The sequence below is a fragment of the Tupaia chinensis genome, unplaced genomic scaffold (assembly GCF_000334495.1).
Source record: "Tupaia chinensis unplaced genomic scaffold, TupChi_1.0 Scaffold138390_1, whole genome shotgun sequence".
In the NCBI taxonomy this organism is placed as follows: Eukaryota; Metazoa; Chordata; class Mammalia; order Scandentia; family Tupaiidae; genus Tupaia; species Tupaia belangeri.
This window is the reverse complement of record NW_006198287.1, coordinates 491,933-511,324: the sequence shown is the minus strand read 5'-3', so window position 1 is coordinate 511,324 and position 19,392 is coordinate 491,933. Positions and strand designations below refer to the sequence as shown.

At 40.8% G+C, this 19,392-nt stretch overlaps 1 protein-coding gene across 1 annotated transcript in view; it reads right to left on the bottom strand.

The window, feature by feature from the left end:
• MSRA (methionine sulfoxide reductase A) overlaps nucleotides 1–19,386 on the bottom strand; it is a 434,018-nt gene extending 414,632 nt beyond the window's left edge. The window contains exon 1 of the mRNA XM_027765448.1: nucleotides 19,272–19,386. Within this exon, the coding sequence (XP_027621249.1) occupies nucleotides 19,272–19,347 (76 nt within the window). The 5' untranslated portion in view covers nucleotides 19,348–19,386. The remainder of the gene's footprint in view (nucleotides 1–19,271) is intronic.
• Nucleotides 19,387–19,392: the final 6 nt, after the last annotated feature.

The following is a 19,392-nucleotide window of genomic DNA, read 5'->3' as shown; positions in this document are numbered from 1 at the left end:
AAAAAATTAAAAAAAAAAAATTCTAAAAAAAAAAAAAAAAAAACTGCAGAGGTATCTTCATTGTACTCACCCCTCCCCCTCCAGGCCACCTATCTCACTGTACTTACTGAGAAATGGTAACCAAATTTTCTCAGTTTGGCTTTATATCAGTTCTAAATCAAAGTTTTATTTTGTGATTCATTGCTCATGCTATGCTTTTCACAGAAATTGGTAGAGCTTATAGTCCATAACCTTCAAAGAATTAAGCCTAAAGGTGACAAAAAAAATAGTAAAAAACAGAGTGAATAAAATAGCTTGAGAAATGTTTTACCACATACAGATTCTGCAGTAACAATTTAAAGAAAATTAGGAAGGATTAACATATGGCTGAGGATGGATGAATGGGACCAACATGAGCCTCTTCCTTATGGACAATAAGGAACTGCCCAAACAGCCCCATCGCCTGAGCCCACATAGCTAACCATGGTTCAAATCCCAGCCCTGGAGACTTGAAAATCATATCAGATAGGTGTGCTTGCTGCCTCAACTCGGGACAGGATAGAGAAATGAACAAAAAAAAAAAAAAAAAAGGATTAAGGAGTGACCATATCCCATTGGAAAGTGCTTTTACACATACTCTCTATTTGTCCCTCTCTGTGGCAAGCACACAGGCCCTCTGGCAATTAAAAAGAAGGTTCCATAACCCAGATGCCACATGGTACTGATGACATACCAAAAGAACAAAAATAAAATAGGATTATGAGAAATCCACTGAAACAGGCCAGCTTGAAGCTGAACAGCGCCACAGCCATTTTGAAATTAAGAAAGACCCCTGCAGAGAATAATCAAATCAAGTGCTGAGTCATGGAAAGGCCTGTTTGAAGAACAGTCAGATGAGATATCAGAATATTTGAAGAAAAAAACAGGAATCAAGATAAATTCTCAGAAACTGAATTCCTCTTGATTTCTTCCCTTCCTTTTTTTTTTTTTTCTTTTTCTTTTTTTCTTTTTAAATGATAGCATACAAGCAAGTATGAGAGAGAAAGAAGCCTCCTCCACAGGGCCAGAATTCCCTTCCCTCAGCCCTCTAGTTGATCAATATCTTAGTCCCTAGGGTGCATGCTCAGTGTGTTCTCAGGCTGACCCAGGGATTCCTAAGCCCACAGTAGGCCACGTGGTTTCTAGCTCTGCAATTCAGTACACCATGGACTGCACCACCTAAGCTGTGCCCTCTCGTTTTTTTGAGTACTCCTTTTACTTTTCTCACTACTTTTCTTATACATCCTTAGGGGCCCCTTGTCCTCTCATCTTAAACATTGGGATCCCCCAACATCCCATCCCTAGTCGCTTTTCTCTCTTGATGGTCAGAGCTTTGTCATAGTTGGGTAGAGACAGCTTGGGGAAGGCATGGAACTTGAGGAATGTGGATGGAGCTGAGTTGGGAAGCACTCAAGGCCAGCATCTGTAGTCACCATTTGTAAAAGCTCTACCAATACCCATAGGGGTTCATCAGCATCTGCTTGAACTCTTCTACTGACAGGCAGTTTTCTGGCCCACAGCAATTCACCCATGAGAAACCAGAGTGGGGCAGTCAGGAAGAACACCATCTCAGTAATACGGGAAAGAGGAAGCTTAGTAAATGCACACCTATGTTGGCTGCCAAAAGTCATTTTCTTGTAATATCAGAGGAAGTGTCCATGTGAAAAAGAGAGGGAGAAAGAGAGAGAGAAAGCACCCCATGCCAGTGCCTGGTCATGCTGCAATCCTTTCCCCTCTAACTCTCCATCCCATCAGGATTCTGAGCATGTATGTGTGAATCTGGCATGTTTCTCAAGCTGACAAGGTTTGGACTCAAACCTTGATCAGCCATAGGGGATCCATATGCATCCTCTGTGTAATGCTTACCCACAACGCTACAGGGCTGGCCCATTCAAACATCACTCTGACAGACTCTCTTTCCCCACGAGATGAAAGGAGTATGGGCATAAGTAATAACTGACCCTCCCTGCCTAACAGGGGAACCCAGCGGCCAATCTTTCTGAAAGGAAGGCTGAATCTCAAGTTGAGTTCAAAATCAGTGAGAGCCTGTGGCTTGCTTGCTTCCCTGCCCTCCACTGCAGCTCTTTTGGTGAATATGGTGATGTGCCATAGCCATCATTTACTTGTACAAGACAAGGGGAAACAAGTGGAAGGTCTTCCCTAAATGTTCCCATTGGTCACATCACACTGCGAAAGACACATTCAGTGCATCATCCAAGAGCAGGGTACCATGCTAGGCTCTTTCCCCATTGTCTTATCTTTCCCACAGACATCCAGGTAAGGCAGGTGCCACTGTCTCCGTTTTACAAATGAGAAAACTGAGCAAATTCATCGAAAGTCACACATCTAGTAAGCATATGAATTGTGCTCCAGACTTACCATCACATGTAAAGTACCAGTGCTTTCTGCCAAAGCAACTTGTCTCTCACTAGAGAACACACTTCTGAATGCTGCCTATTAATACTGAGGCAGCAAACATCTACCTATAGTCATGAACGGTCCTGTGGAGAGAGATAATAAACAGGCATTCATTTCCCAGCATCATCCATGGCAGCGTAAATGAGTTTCCATATCTCGGTATTAAGTCAAGAGAGGAAAGTAGTACCCTTGGGAGAAAAATATGAATGATACTAAAGGAACACAGTAAACTCAATAAATCCAAAGACTAATATTGCTATGTGATCTCTGTAGTAGTTACACTGGTACTGATAACCTTACAGAAGTTCTTTGTGGAACTTGTTAAATCATAAAATCATCTCTTGATTCTAGAACATAAAACAATGTCTTTTTTTTATGTAAATACAACCTTGGGGAAACCGCAGATAACTGTGGATCTTTTTAAGATATTTTCTCCTGTCACACTGGGAGTCACTTCCTTCACTCACCAATATTTTTACATATTTGCAGAAAGACTTTTCATCCATAAATATTAAACACAAATCATAATGTACAAGCTAAGAGCTCAGAATCTTCTAATAACTATTTGGAAAGTCAGCCATTGGGCACACAGAAACAGTCATAATCAAATTTCTAAAGATGGATAGTTTGTGCTGGAAGGTAAGTTAAAAACATAGCATCCATTTATTGAGATTCATTAATATTAATATCTATTGACCTGCACCATACTAAAAGTATTTTATTGAACAGACAACTTCCAAACATAATATTACACAGAATATAAGCTCAATCATTCTTTCATTCCTCTAACAGTTACTGTGTAACATAAACATGCATAGGAATGGGGGATCCAAACAAGTAAATATGTACTCACTAAACTTATAATGCAGTTATAGAGAAAATACGAATATACATTAAAGTGAAATCACTATTATAAAGTTAAACAATAAGAAGACAACAATAGGGGCCAGAGGGAGCACAGTTGTCAAACGTAACACTCTGCAAGGCTGCCCTACATGGAAAGGTCCAGGATTTGCATACAGAGACCTCCCTGAGTACCGCAGGCAGGTAGGTGCCTGTGATCCAGAGTTGGCTGAAGCTAGGGGTGGATAGCAGCAGCATCAAGGCCCTATTGTATATGTGGTTACCTTTTTTAAAAGATAACAATTTAAGATGTTATAAACATTAATGATTACATGCCAAATGAGCAGTAAAGAAAACAAATGCTAGGGGTTCATGAGAGAGGAGGATCAAAGAGGCTGGAAATTAATAGAAAATATCACTGAAGAAGGAGGCAGTGATGGGTGAAAGAAGGCCTAACAAAGAAAGAAAAAAAGGGGATTATTGATAAAGCCATGTTCTGGATAGAGTAGACAAAGTAAGCTAGAGTACAATGTGGACATTTAAGACATAAAATTCTACCAATCAAAAATCAATGAGTACAAGCACACAATGGCTATCTCCCCCAGGGAGGAAAGTAGTACATTCACGTATTTGCTAACTTATGGTCTCAGGTCATAGTTTATTCAGCTCCTACATTTCAGTCAGAGCAAAATATATGACAGAGCTATATGCTCAAAAATCCCTTTGGAGATAAAGCACAATATAATAAATATATAACAATATAAAAAATCATCGAGTATAGAATTGAACACTCTACTGGATCCCTTAGGGATCACCCAAGTCATGTATCTTTCCACCAGTAAACATTCTGAAACACACCAACGCAGACTATAGGAAGAGTCAGGGAATCAGAGTAGTAAGTAAGGAGCAGACCATGCAGTAAGTGCAATGCATATAATTTGTTTAGGATGATAGTCAAGTTTACAACAGTTTTCAGGTTAAAGTGTCAGAACTACCCAAAACACTACAGGTGAAGGAAACACAGACAAGTTAGGGTAGGAAGAGCCTTTGGGAAAAAGTAAAACTTACCCATACTCATCCTATGCCATTGGGTAGTTTGGTTTCTACCACAGAGTTTGGATATTTGGTGTGTGTTAAGTGGGGAAATGCAATACTTTTCTTTCATGTCCTGGTTTATTCCATTTAGCATTATTATCTTCTAAAATTATCCATTTAGGTCAAACAGGATTCTGTTACTCTTTATGGCTGAGTAGTATTCTATACTGTATTTTCTTAATCCATTCATCAGTTATTAGGGCAGTTAGGTTGATCCCAAGTCTTAGCTATTTTGATAAGGCTGGAAAAAATGTGGATGTGCAAATGTCTCTCCAACTGAGTGCTGTCCTGTCTTCTGGGTAAATACACATTACTGAGTCAGTTTTTAGATTTTTTCAGGCACTTCTACACTGTTTTCCACCATGACTGTACTAATTCACATTCCCAGAAGTGCATAGACTCCCTTTTCTCTACAACCTCTCTAGCACTTGTTATGCTTTGTTTTCTTCATCACAGCCATTCTGATTGGGGTTAGGAGCTATCTCATTATGGCTTTGATTTGTATTTCTCTCATGCTAACCAGTTTCTTATGTGCTTTTTAACCATTTGTATTACACAACATCTATAGTAAGTAACATGTGCTTGTATATAATTTTATGAATATAGAAAAGGAAGGCACTCTTGCTTTTGAACACTGGTTACTTAAGAACATAAAAATGATTGAAAATTTACAGATCAAATTTTGAATAATGGCTATGATAAAATCTAACAACGTAGTCTAAAAGCCCTGAAGCAAGGAACCCGGTGGCTTAAAACTCACGCCGGCTTGTATATAATTTTATGAATATAGAAAAGGAAGGCACTCTTGCTTTTGAACACTGGTTACTTAAGAACATAAAAATGATTGAAAATTTACAGATCAAATTTTGAATAAAAATATAAATAAAATCTAACAACCAATAATAAAAGCCCTGAAGCAAGGAGAAGTCATTTTAGCAGATTGGGTTGAACCAGGCACTATAGGCCAGTGAAGAGAGGATATTACCTGAGCCACGGAGAGGAGTAACCAGAGACCAATTGTAGAGACACTTGGTTCCTTCCTGATCAGTTTAACATAACCATATGGAATAACAAGAGAGAATCTTCGTTTTTAAAATTACATCAATTTTGTTTATTAACTAGCCTCCAAGTTCCAAAGCAAATGTATACATAAAATTAAGTGTGTCAATTCTTTAATGAAGCTCTTTCTTCTAAAATAAATAATTGTCAGGTATGGTAGGGTTTTTGTTTGTTTGTGTGGTTGTGTGTTTGTTCTTTATTTATTTCTCTCCACCATGATCAAGAGAGACAGAGAAAAAGAAATAGAGGTAGCACAGCACCCCCATCAGAGCCTCTATGTTGTAATCCATCCCCAGCCAGTCCCAGACCAAGAACACACACACACACACACACACACACACACACACACACACTGTATTCAGGAAGGTCTCTAGAAGGTCTCCCTTGTGCATAACTCAATGCTTCTGCCTGGCCTCCTGTCAGGTTTTCAATTAACCAAAATAGTTAAGGGTAAGATCCTCCCTTTAATATTAACAGAAATCCTTTGGCTCATACCTTGTATCTGAAAATTCATATATAAATTTATATAGCATATTCTTTAAACCAGGTGTGTGTTCCCCAAAACTACTACAGTAAACAGCTGTGTGATCTTACTTTTACACCTTCACTTGAAAATAATTGTTTTTGTTTTGTTTTGTTTTGTTTTGTTTTGGTAAGTATCCCTATATTCCACATATTGGAATAAATCCACAGAGCTTCTTAGTGTGAGCATAATCTTGAAGAAGAAAAATAATCTTTTCTTTTTTTTAAGCTATCTGCAATGGGCTAGTCACACCTGTCTGCCATTCAGAGGACTGGATGGCTGAGTGAAGTTGGGTGAAATTTCTTCCCTTCGCGTTATGTGGTTTCTCAGAAGCCTGCCTTGAGTTGTCAGGGACAGGCCCTGCCTGAGTGCCTTCTGTTATCAGGCCTGCTGCAGTCCTAGGCGGGGCACCAGGGAGCTTTGGGCAGCACTTCTTCATGCCAGCGCACACATCGCAGTGTGCGAGGAGGAATGCTGAGTGCTTAGCCAGGAACTCCAGGGACCAGCAGGCGCTCCTGCAGAGGACTGGCTGCTGCTGGATGACATAGCTCTTTATGAATAGGTTCTTAGGAGCAGATAAGGCCATGGTGGTGCTCAGTAATGCGATGTTTTCTCAAGGGCTCTATTTGACAGCTGGCTACTCCATTCTGAAACTCTAACGTGCCTTTCTTCTCCTCTGCTAACTACAGTACATTCCAGATTTTTTTACTTCAGGTTTTAATTTTTCCAGCTGGAAAGCTATGAATTCCCTGAAAGTATTTCATCTTCATGACCCTTCTCTTTTGGGTACAATTGGTTAAAATATCAATTGTTTTCAGTATGCCAAAGAATATTTTGTAGCCACATCTGAACAATGTTGTTTAATTTTTTACACTGTATTTGACCTAAGCAAACTGTCAATTATGCCGGGTCCTCCCTCCTGCTCCCACCCCAACTTGGTAGAGAATGGGCTTTCTAAAACGCTGCCATCCCATTCTGCTACCCTTAATAAAAATGCTCTCCGACCACAAGAACGACCACAAAAACGGTAAGCTATGAAAAATGTACAAGGGAAAAGTCAACATTAATATTTAATATTTACTTTACTATGGTAACCTTTTTAAAAGAATTCATTTTCTTTTCTTTTTTTTTTTGTTTTGTTTTTTTTTTTTAGGTTTTTGCCAAAGAGTGTGTGTGTGCACCAGAGAGAGACAGAGAGAAGGAAAGTGAAAAATCAATCACCTCCCAGGAGGGATGGCAATGCCATCCCTCCAAACCCTTCTCTTCCATTCTCCTCTCTAAATTTTGGGTATACGTGCACATATGTCCAGCATGAGTTTCAAGTCACCAGGTCTGGGACTCAAACCATGGTTGTCCATGTGAGAGTCCAGTGTCTTAACCACCAAGCCACCTGCTGGCCCCAAAGAACTCATTTCCTACACATACTCTGGGACAGAGGATCTCAATGATCCTAAATTTTATTCTTCATTTTTTAAAAAAGATAATGATGATATAGTCATCAAAATATATCATCACTTTACATCTCGTCCAGTTTCATTATTACCAGTCTTCCACTGTATCATAATGCAAGTTTAATACATTTCTTCAATAAGCTAGAGAGTCAGAAACATAGCCTGCTGAGAAACATCATCAATTACACAAAGTGATACAAAAGTTCTAGAGAAATATAAGGAAATATGTCTTTCTTCATGACACCTTTTCATAACAGGCCCAGTTTACCGAAGAGGTTCTGGCAGACCCAAGAGAACACAGAGATCTCTGGTCAAGATCAAATCAAGCATTTGGCAATATGAGTTGAAGTAGCCAAGGACCTCACCAAATCCAGAGTACTTCGATAGGACATCTGGGAAGAAGTTAGCAGTTGGAATCCAGGAGTTCTGGTCATGCCAACAAAGTATTAGGCCAAGTGTTCAGAAGACACAAGGGGAAAAATAGCTGTCGTAAAGTAACTAGCTTTCCTATCCAAAGACAGGAAATGAATTCAATCCCCAACCCCCTAGGAAGAGACTTTGGGAGGAAAGCACAAAACAGATTCTCAAAGGCCTAGCTACACTTCCAATTCTAAGAGCAATCTATGCTGAAACAGATCCAAAAGGCAACGTAGGGACCAGCAGTTAGCGTAATGGCTGTGTCACTGGACTCCCATGTAGTCAACTGCGGTCCGAGTCCCGGACCTGACTGTTTAAACTCACGCCAGGCACGTGTGCGTGCATGCCCCAGATCCCGAGAGGAGAATAGAGAAGGGATTGTGGCGTGGCCATCCCCTGGGGGGTGATTTCTCACTTTCTGTCACTCTGCCTTTCTGGTGAGCGCATGCACCCTATAGCAAAAACCTCTCCAAAAGTGTTTTTTTTTAAAAAAGGCAGCATAAAAGCAGAAGAAGCTGAGTTTAGCCTTGTTGTTGTTGTTAGGAGAGGTTTTTGCTATAGGGTGCATGCACTCGCCAGAGAGACAGAAAGTGATAAATCATCCCCTGGGGGGGATGGCCATGCCGCAATCCCTTCTCCTCCATTCTCCTCTTGGGATCTTGGGCGCGCACGCACACACACCTGGCGTGAGTGTAAGCCACCCGGTCGGGGATTCGAACTGCAGTAGACTACATGGGAGTCCAGCGACATAGCCATTACGCTAACTGCTGGTCCCCCTGAGTTTAGCCTTGAAAGGCCCAGGATGATTTAGGTAGGCTGTGAGGAAGACAGAAGGCATCCTGTGTCTTAGTCTCTTAGGACTGCTATAACCATCTACCGCAGACTGGATGACCTAGAAACAACAGAAATTTATTTTTCACAGTTCTGGAGGCTGGAAATACAAAATCGAAGTGCCAGCAGATTCCATGTCTGGTGAGGGCCCAATTTCAGAAGCAAAGCCTTCTCACTATGTCCTCACATGGCAGAAAGGACTAGCTAGCTCTCTGAAGTCTCTTTCATAAGGCACTAATCCTGATTATGTGGGCTCTGCCTTCATGACCCAATTACCTCCAGAGACTCCATCTCTTAATACCATCACTTTAGGGGTTAAGATTTCAACATATGAAGTTGGGGGTAGAGGGAGAACATAGCATTCAGTTCACTGCATCCTGGGAGACAAGTGATAAGAGCTGGAGTCAAGCTCAGGGGTAGAAGCAGAGATCTGGAACATAGAGGTGATCAGCAACATATAGAAAGTTTCTAACATCAAGATAAAGGCCGTCATGATAAAGACAGGTGGCATGGTGGCTAAGGTAGCTGGATTTCATATGCCCAACTGAGTGGTTCAAGTCTTGGACCTAGTGGCTTGAAAAACACGCCAAGTATATGTACATATGTGCCCAAAATCCTGAGAGGAGAATGGGGGAGAAGGGATTGCACTGTGGCCATCTCCCCTATGGGGTGCTCCCTCACTTTCTCTTCTCTCTGTCTCTGTCTTCATCAAGTGCACATGCCCTATTGCAAAAAAAAGAAAAGCTACTGTCATCCAACGGATCACCAGGAGTCACTGCTATTTCCTGAGCAGTGATAGAAAGAGATTCAGTTGTGTGCAGATGTCTGCTGGTGAAGCTCTGGATAGATTAGACAGGGGAGAGTGAAAGCAGAGCAATAGAGACTGACAACGACAAGGAGCGATCAAGATCACTGGAGGAGGGACATGTTAAGTACAGAGGCAAAGATCGAAGACGACTGAGACTAAGGGTTTGGGGATTTGAGAGCACAGTAGTGCCAATGGCAGAAATGGGAAAGTTAAAATATGTGGCCAATCTTTTGAAAGAGAAATGGCTAAGTTAGTTTAAGAACCACATTTAGGGTTACGGCAGGACTTTGACTTCCTGTATTTGGAAATGGAGAAGCAGAACTTTCACAACATGAGACTTAGATTTCAGGGGCTGTGGACAGAACACAGTGGTTGGAACCATAAAAGAGCCAGCCATCATGAGAAGAAGGGTAGGAGGAGGACAGTAGTCCATGAGTGCAGTGAAGGGATGATGCCAGCACACACCCACAAAGGCATGGTCACACTCCCAACCACCTGCCATGTTGTAGCTTAAAACAAGGAAGGGGCCAGATACAGGCGAAATGAAACAGTTATATGATGGCAATCCCACGGCTCACAAGAAATCTGATATGGCTAAAGCTCTGGGCAGCTGAACCACAAGACTCTGAACCACAAGAAGGACAAGAGAAGTGGCTAGTAAAGAAATTGTCATAAAGCAAGGTGACATGAGCCACTCCTTATTACATACATTTCCATTTGGTTGCAGAAATTCTAGTTAATCAAGTTTTCTTATATAATAGGAAAAAACAATAACATGACATGAAAACCAGAAAGCAGTGAGAAGCCCAAGCTCCCAAAAACCCTGTTGTCCCAGGATTTGTCAATGTGCTGTTCTGTTCTCTGTTACTCATTCAAACATGTATCTATGTGCCACAGAAATAAAATGGTCCATGTCAATGGACCAGCAGTTGGCATATTAGCTATGTCGCTGGACTCCCACATAGTCAACCACAGTTAGAGTCCCGGACCTGGTGGCTTAAATTCACACCAGGCACGTGTGTGCATGCATGCCCAAGATCCCGAGAGGAGAATGGAGGAGAAGGGATTGCGACCTGGCCATCCCCCCAGGGGGTGATTTCTCGCTTTCTGTCTCTCTGTCTCTCTCTGCCTTTCTGGTGAGCGCACGCACCCTATAGCAAAAACCTCTCAAAACAAAACAAAAAATGCACATGTCTATTTTGTATGCTACTGCTCAGAGGGGCTTCCAAGAAGTTAGAGGGGACAAAAGAGTGCTGTTCAATAAGTATTCACTGTCAGCCTTCTGTGCTCCAGGCACAAAGCATAAGACAATTCCTGCTTTCAAGCAGTGTGCAGTCTACTGCTACATATCCACAAACATCGAATACTGTGATGCTTTCAGACAAACTTGGAATTTATTACGTGAGGAAGATGAAAGAGGGGACTGGGCCGTGGCCCTACAGTAATGGAATGCTCTGCAAGGCTAACCCGCAGGGAAAGGTTATGGCTTCCCAGATCTCCCTGAACATCAGGCTTGTATGTGCATGCTCATGATTGAGCGCTGGTTGAAGCCAAAGGTGGGTCACAATGTGAAGACTCTGCTGGAGATGTCTGTCTCCCTCATCATGGAAGAAAGTAAGCATGAAAGAAAGAGTGAAATAGTAACATAAAGAAGATCCACAACTTTCTTCTGTCTCACAATGACACCCTGAAACCATCCCTTGCGGAGCTCAGTGTTTTGAACATCACCAGCCAACTGATGACTGACTAGCAGAGGACAGCAGGGCCAGCCAGCTGCTGTTACAGAGGAAGGGGCCCGGCCAGCTGCCAGGGAGAAGAGGGATTGTTGGCAGGCTGCCGCAACTTATGAAGGCACCAGAGCAAGCCCAGCAGAGGCCTCCACTCGGTCCTTGCTAAGGCCCTGGTGGCCACTCCCTCTCTTCAGTTCCAGGCTGAGGTCTCTTCATCCAACCAGCCTTCCATCCCCTGCCTAAGCGGTCCTCAAGCTCACTCATCCTCCCTCCGCTACCCAAGGCAGGAGCTCACGATGACTCCCTCCCAAGCCTGAGGGCCACAGCCAGTGCCCTTAAGTATTTGGAAAATACTGAGTGTAATGCCCTTTTCCTTACCTGTGCTGCAGATTCCTAGCATATCTCTGCTAAGAGATTTAAAGAGAGCTTCCCCCATCCTTCACCCTGGCCAGGAGAAATGTTAACCACTGGTCACAAGAGTAACTGAAGGGAAAGTCTGAAAAAATCAGCACAAATCTATCATCACTACCAGAACAACAATGTAAAGTGCTTAGCTCATGCACAAAAGGTCAGCTGTGTTTGCTTCTCTTTGTCACACTGGTCACATCATGGTCACACAAAAAGACCACCCTTTGGGTCTTTATTTTCTGGCATTAACAATACTCTGCCTGGTATTCAAAAGTCCTATTTGAGTGCCTGGTAGACGCAGCACCCTTGGTAAAATGCTACAGACTAGAAGATCAGACACTACCCCTTCCCTCCAGGGAGCACGCCAAGGTAAGGAGATATAAAGACAGGTCTGCTAACATAGCAAAAAACATCCAAAGTAGCAATGCAAGACCCCACAGAAAGGATTCTGAAAGTAGTACATAACTATGTGTTCAGTAGAAAAGAAAGGGATCACTTAGGATGGAGAAAAAAGGAAGTAGTTTATAGGAGAAATGGAATTCAAGCAGGGCAAATTTTGAGGAAGGAGTAAGATAAGGATACACAGAAGACACAATACCTAGCAGGCATTTAACAGACATTTAATGAACGAATAAGTAAAAAGATTAGAGCGCACAAGTGCCGTGGGTATAATCATGTGAGCCACTGCACAGGGGGGAAGACTAAAACATATTTGGCAGAAGAAGGGATTCTACAGAGGCACAGCAGAGAGGAAAAAAAAGCTGGAGGTTTGGGGCGGGGTGGGGGGGTGTTGATTAGGTCATTACCTAGTCAGATTGTAAAGGCTGGAATGCCCTTATCCCAGATACTTCGGAGAAACACTGAAGGTTTTGGAACAGGTAATAAAATATTCAAAGAGACTCGGGCAAGACAGGACAAGGAAAAACAACAGGTCTGTGTCCTACAATTTAGAAATTAATCACACACTGGGAAATTTTTTTCTAAAAAGAAAACTGTTTTCTATCATTTCCTTTCAAAAAAAAAAAAATCAATGTTCATCATTCACAATAAAAGAAATACACATAATGCCTTCTACATAATAGTGGAAAGGATTTGTCCCCAAAGATCTGTTCTTTGTGTAAATGATGCCACCACAATTGATGCTTCAATAAAAATGAATATTTATGAAATGTAAAATGACTCGGATTAACTTATTTCAATTTCACCCTCTAAATTTAGATTTTTAAATCATGCCAAAATGTAGATTTTGATTACAAAAGCAAGTTGGGGAAAAAAGATGTACTTGACAAGCAAAAGAGAGGCAAATTAAAAAAAAAAAAACTTGAAGTTAAGTATGACAAAAGATGATAGAAAGGTGGTCAATTAGACTAAGAACAGCAGAGATCATCTTCAAAGTGGAGTTATTTAATTCAATAATGCAGTCATGTTATGAAAATCAAAAGTTATTTTAAAAAGCAGAAAGTAAAATGTCTGTCTCCCATCCGTCCTCATCTCACCACACAGCCCTCGCCCCAGCTATTAGTTTCTTTACATCTCTTCAAAGTTTTTTATGTATATGTACATATTATTTTCCTTCCTGATCACACAAAAGTTGGCATACTCTTACACACTTTTCTACCCTTGCTTTTTTCACTTAACACTGTATCTTGGCAATCTCTCTATACCCACTCATATAGATGTTCCACGTTCTATTTTACAGCTGCATGTTCCATTGTGACAACAAACCATAATTTATTTAACTAGCCCCTCCTGATGGGCATTTGGGTCGTTTCCAATCTGTTGCTATTGCAAACAAAGCTGCAGTGAATAACCTGGTACCGTCATCATTTGGCATGCCGACAAGTAGATCCGTAGGATAAATTCTCACAAGCTGAATTCCTGGGTCAGAAGGTATATACATTTAAATTTTGATAGATATTGCCTTTCGAGAGTTGAGCCAATTTAACACTCTCACCAGTAATTTTCAGGTGCCTTTTTCTAAAGAATGTACCAACAGAGTGTATCATCGAAGTTCTGGATTTTTGCCAGTTTGAAAAATGAAAAATGGTATTTGCATTCTCCTCATTACGAGTTTAGCATCTTTTTAAATGTTTAAAAGCCAATTGCACTTCCTTTTCTGTAAATTATCTGTTCATAACCTTCGCCTATTTTTATAATGGGTGTTGGTGCTTTTCTTATTAATTTCTAGAAGCTTCTTTGTATTAGGGATTAAGGCTGTATAAAGGCTTTCTTCATGCTAAAACTATAAGTGAATTCTCCTTTTTTCATACTTAAACAGGGTTTTGTTTGTTTGTTTGTTTTTATGTTTAACTAAATGAAAAAATAATATATTAGTTAAGACCAGAAACTCTAGCACCAACTGCCTATGCCTAGGTTCATATCCCATCTCCACTACTTAGTAACTCTGTGACCTTAGATAAGTCATCTGGCCTCTCTGGACCTCAGTTTCACATCTATAAATGGGGGTAGCAATAGTTAGGACCTCCTCCAGTTACTGTGAGGATTAAATGTGTTAGTAAATGTAAAGCATCTGCCTGGCAGATAGTACTCAGTAAGTACGAGCTATTATTATCATTGTTTCTGTTTGGAATTTGTCCTAGTTTGAGGTGTGAAGCAGAGATCCAACTTTTTCATATAGCTATCCAGTTGTCCTAACATCATTTACTGAATATTTCATCTATTCCCTATTGAGTTGAGATATTTGATCATATACTACATTCCTGGATGTACAGGGAGACTTCAAAAAGTTCGATGTTCCATTGTGACAACAAACCATAATTTATTTAACTAGCCCCTCCTGATGGGCATTTGGGTCGTTTCCAATCTGTTGCTATTGCAAACAAAGCTGCAGTGAATAACCTGGTACCGTCATCATTTGGCATGCCGACAAGTAGATCCGTAGGATAAATTCTCACAAGCTGAATTCCTGGGTCAGAAGGTATATACATTTAAATTTTGATAGATATTGCCTTTCGAGAGTTGAGCCAATTTAACACTCTCACCAGTAATTTTCAGGTGCCTTTTTCTAAAGAATGTACCAACAGAGTGTATCATCGAAGTTCTGGATTTTTGCCAGTTTGAAAAATGAAAAATGGTATTTGCATTCTCCTCATTACGAGTTTAGCATCTTTTTAAATGTTTAAAAGCCAATTGCACTTCCTTTTCTGTAAATTATCTGTTCATAACCTTCGCCTATTTTTATAATGGGTGTTGGTGCTTTTCTTATTAATTTCTAGAAGCTTCTTTGTATTAGGGATTAAGGCTGTATAAAGGCTTTCTTCATGCTAAAACTATAAGTGAATTCTCCTTTTTTCATACTTAAACAGGGTTTTGTTTGTTTGTTTGTTTTTATGTTTAACTAAATGAAAAAATAATATATTAGTTAAGACCAGAAACTCTAGCACCAACTGCCTATGCCTAGGTTCATATCCCATCTCCACTACTTAGTAACTCTGTGACCTTAGATAAGTCATCTGGCCTCTCTGGACCTCAGTTTCACATCTATAAATGGGGGTAGCAATAGTTAGGACCTCCTCCAGTTACTGTGAGGATTAAATGTGTTAGTAAATGTAAAGCATCTGCCTGGCAGATAGTACTCAGTAAGTACGAGCTATTATTATCATTGTTTCTGTTTGGAATTTGTCCTAGTTTGAGGTGTGAAGCAGAGATCCAACTTTTTCATATAGCTATCCAGTTGTCCTAACATCATTTACTGAATATTTCATCTATTCCCTATTGAGTTGAGATATTTGATCATATACTACATTCCTGGATGTACAGGGAGACTTCAAAAAGTTCGTGGAAAATGGAATTGACATACAAGTTTATTTTGGTACAAAAACATTTTAAATTCATATAAGGTTGTGACATCTTTTTTTTCTCCTTGATTCAATTACATGATAAATTATATTAGTAAATTTCCTACCATTGACCCACCATTGCATTCTGGGACTAAATCCCATTGCTGGATTCTGTTTACTCATATTTATTTAGCAATTTGCATCAATATTCATAAGTGAAACTAGTCTGTAGTTCTCTATGCAATGTTTACTGGGTATGATTTCAAAGTTATACTTTCATCTTAAAAAAATGTCTGGGGGACCAGCAGATGGCATAATGGTTACATCACTGGACCCACACATAGTCAACTGCAGTTTGAGTTCCAGACCTGGTGACTTTAAACTCACACAGGGTATGTGTGCATGTATGCCCAAGATCCTGAAAGGAGAATGGAAGAGAAGGGATTATGGCATGGCCATCCCCCCAGAGGGATAATTTCTCACTTTCTGTTTCTCTGTCTCTCTCTCTCTCCAGCCAGCGCACGTGCCCTATAGCAAAACTCTAAATAATAATAATAATAATACAATGTTTCTCTCAGTTTAAATAGCATTGAATTTATCTGCTTTTTAAATATTTGGTAGACGTTCTCTGTGAAACTGGGCACAAGACTTTGGGAAGCGCTAACTCCAATTTTACTTCTTTTATGAAAATTGAGCTGTTTAAATTTTCTGCCTCTTCTGGGGTCAGTGACAAGTATATTTTCCTAACATATTATGCACATTATGAAAAAACTATATATGAATTTCAAAATCATTTACACCAAAATAAACTCACAACTATAATTTCATTTTTCCATGAACTTTTTAAATTCCCCTATGTCAGGCCAAGTACAGTGCCATCTGCCCTACCAGCCAGGAGTGCTGTCCAGAAGCCCCCCCGACCCAAATAGAGCCTGCTGCAAATGAGGCTATCTAGTGCAGGGTCTGTTTAAATCAATCACCACAGTAGGCCTGCTCATGTTCTCATGCAGTTTAGGAAGCCTGGGAGAAAACAAATACTGTAAAAGTTTGAAGGTTTGAATTTTATCTTCTTGCAAAGTGGAAATCTACCACTAGACCACAGTTTATAAAAGGGCTGGATTTCCTTAAGAATACAAAAAAGGTAGTATTAAAGATAAAGCGATAATCCTTAACACCAAAAGTGTGTGGTTCACAGTGCACACCGGTTACTACACTGAGACGAGACACAAAAAATAAGGGTCTTGTCTTCTAACGTCAGGATGCAAAAAACATCATAAAGGTACTGTAGAGAAGTGAAGAGATCAACAGGATAGAACATAGAAGGGAGACAAATTCACCTTTCAAAACAGAAATATTAGGTCCATACATTTAACTTTACAGCCACTAAACTTACTAAAGAAATTACAACACTACCTGTCACTGGGGCCAATTGGAACTTTCAGCAAACTATCAAAGCAAGAATACTCACAGGAGTAGAGATTACAAAAGAAATAATTCAAAATTTAAATTCTTTCTGGAAGAAAAAAGTTAAAACAGATGAACAATAAGAAAAAAGAAAGAAAAAGAAAGTCGTTTACTGGCCCAGATAGAGATGTGTGGGTGTACCAAAGCATGACTATATAAAAAGAAGAGCTTCGAAGGTAACCTAGTCTTGAGGTTTTGCCACTGGAGTTATTTTTTTGGACATTAAAAAAAAAAATAAATTAGTTGACTCACTCTTGAAGTCTGTTAATTTGTTACTAAAGTGCCATTAACATACTGGGAATCTGGGAAGATTTTAGTTCAAAAAAAGCCAAACCAAATTTTGCTCAACTTTGATCTTGAACCAGTTTGTAATCTGACCAAGAGCTTTCAGATTCTTCAGGACTTTTTGTTGTATGGGAAGATAAAGCATAATATAAAGTGCAGTGCGTAAAGAGAAGGCATAATATAAAGTGAAGACGTTCAGCACTTTAAATGTCCATTAATTAATACTGCCTTGTAAAAGAGAATGTATTTTTAAGGTAAATTTATAAATTCAGATAATTGATTATATGGTTTCTATATATGTATGTATGTGTGTATATATATATATATATATACACACATACATACATATATTTTTTTTACATAATAAAAAGTTTATTAAGAAATGTACATGACCTGATTTTTACATCATAGTAAACAGGCCCATTGTCAAGGGGACATAGGTTTTTCAGCTGAACGGCCATTACTTATAATCGTTCCAAGACTTCTAACATGATATTATTTCCTCGTATTACCACCATTTCAATATTGTTCTGTGGCCCTCTAGTTGCCATCTCTATACAGTCATCAATCACAAGATTCATAAATGGATCAAATTCCCGCAGTATTCCTTGGACACGTCTGCCACCATTTAATTTCAATGATAACTTCTTTTCCATAATGTTTTTCAACTTGGGAGGGTGAGCTTTGCTCATGGTACCTACCTGGCGGGCTCAGAGATGCCTTTTCTATATATGTGTATTCTTTAAATGATCGAGGGGTTTTTTTGTTTTTGTTTTTTTCCCCAAAACTCAATCTCTGAATTTGAGTCTAAATCCAAAATATACTTCTAGGGCTAAGGGTGAATTCAAGGTGACAGGACGGAGGCCACAGGACTAGAAACTGCTAATTAGGTGAATAAGAGTTTCCAAACTAATTCATATCCAAAAAAAACCTCTGCCTTTTCTAAACTCATACTGAGCATTCTAGGATATGGCAAACCCTCCATAGGACCGCCTCCTATCCCAACAATTCTTGAAGGAAAAGGAAAATCAAAGAATGCTTAGAAAATGTTTAAATACAGAATTTCTTCAGCATTGAGCTATACGTAAACGATTAAACTTAGTCCTCCCACAGGTCTAAGGCAATGGTCTACAAACCACGATGTGCATTAGAATAACCAGGATGACCTGCATTAGAATAACCAGGACCGCTTGATTTACAGAGGGACTGTTGGGCTCCACTCCAGTCTCTTCTTGTGCAACTAAAAGAATTCCTCCCCACCCCAGGTGACGCTAACGCTGCTGGGGGAGGACGGTGGCACTTTTGAGAAGCACTGCACTAAGGCTCAAAAGAGGGTCCTCCTAATACCGCTCAAAGTAGACCCGTGCTGTCTGCAACAAGAATTGAGCAAGCGCCTGGAAACTTTTATAGCAGTGGCACATTCCTGGGCATCCAAGCACGTGGTCGTTTTTCTCGGATTTCGTCTTTATTGTATTTTCCAAAAGCATCAGTATGGGAATGACTGGCAAGTTTGAAACGTTTCAGAAGCAGGGCTCTAAGGCGGCCACCTCCGCACTAGCGATCACCAGCGCAGCCCCCGTGAATTGACGGGCCGTCCGGCAACCCTAGAGATTAACGGCAGGATAACGGGCGTAATTCTTGCAGCCAGAACACTGGCCTGTGATGCAACTTCTAAACTGACATTTTCATCTTTCTGTCTCACTCAGGCGCTTCCTGGGACAGCATACCCGCGCTATCTCTGCAGGTGGCTGGTGTTCAGCAGCCGGGGCGAAGAAAGGAAAGGACAGAACAGGCGCTAAGAGGGGCAGGGATACCCTCGGCGTCTGTGCCGTGCAAAGCCAGAGCCCCCAGATGAAGCAGACTCACACACTAGATCGCTTCATGCCGTCCTGTTTTGTACTGGGGGATCAGGAGCTAAACAAAGGGAGAGGAGCATCGGCTCGAGCTCAGCACCGCAGAGCGCCCTCTTCCCCGCCCCGGCCAACTCCCCTCCGCGCCTGCGCAGACTCCGAACCTACGACTCGAGCAAGACTAGCCCGCGGTTTCCTTCCGGGCAAGCGGAGGACACTAGCGCGCATGCGCAGCGGCGAGGCCCGCACCCTCTACTTTCCAGGTCCTTACCAGCCACTGGGGTCGATTCCTTCCGGCCGGGCAGGGCCTGCTGCGGGCTCACGATCTTTGAGGCGGAGTCGCCCATCCTTGCGATTGGGAAGACGCTGTGGAGGAGCTGGCGAGCCCTCCC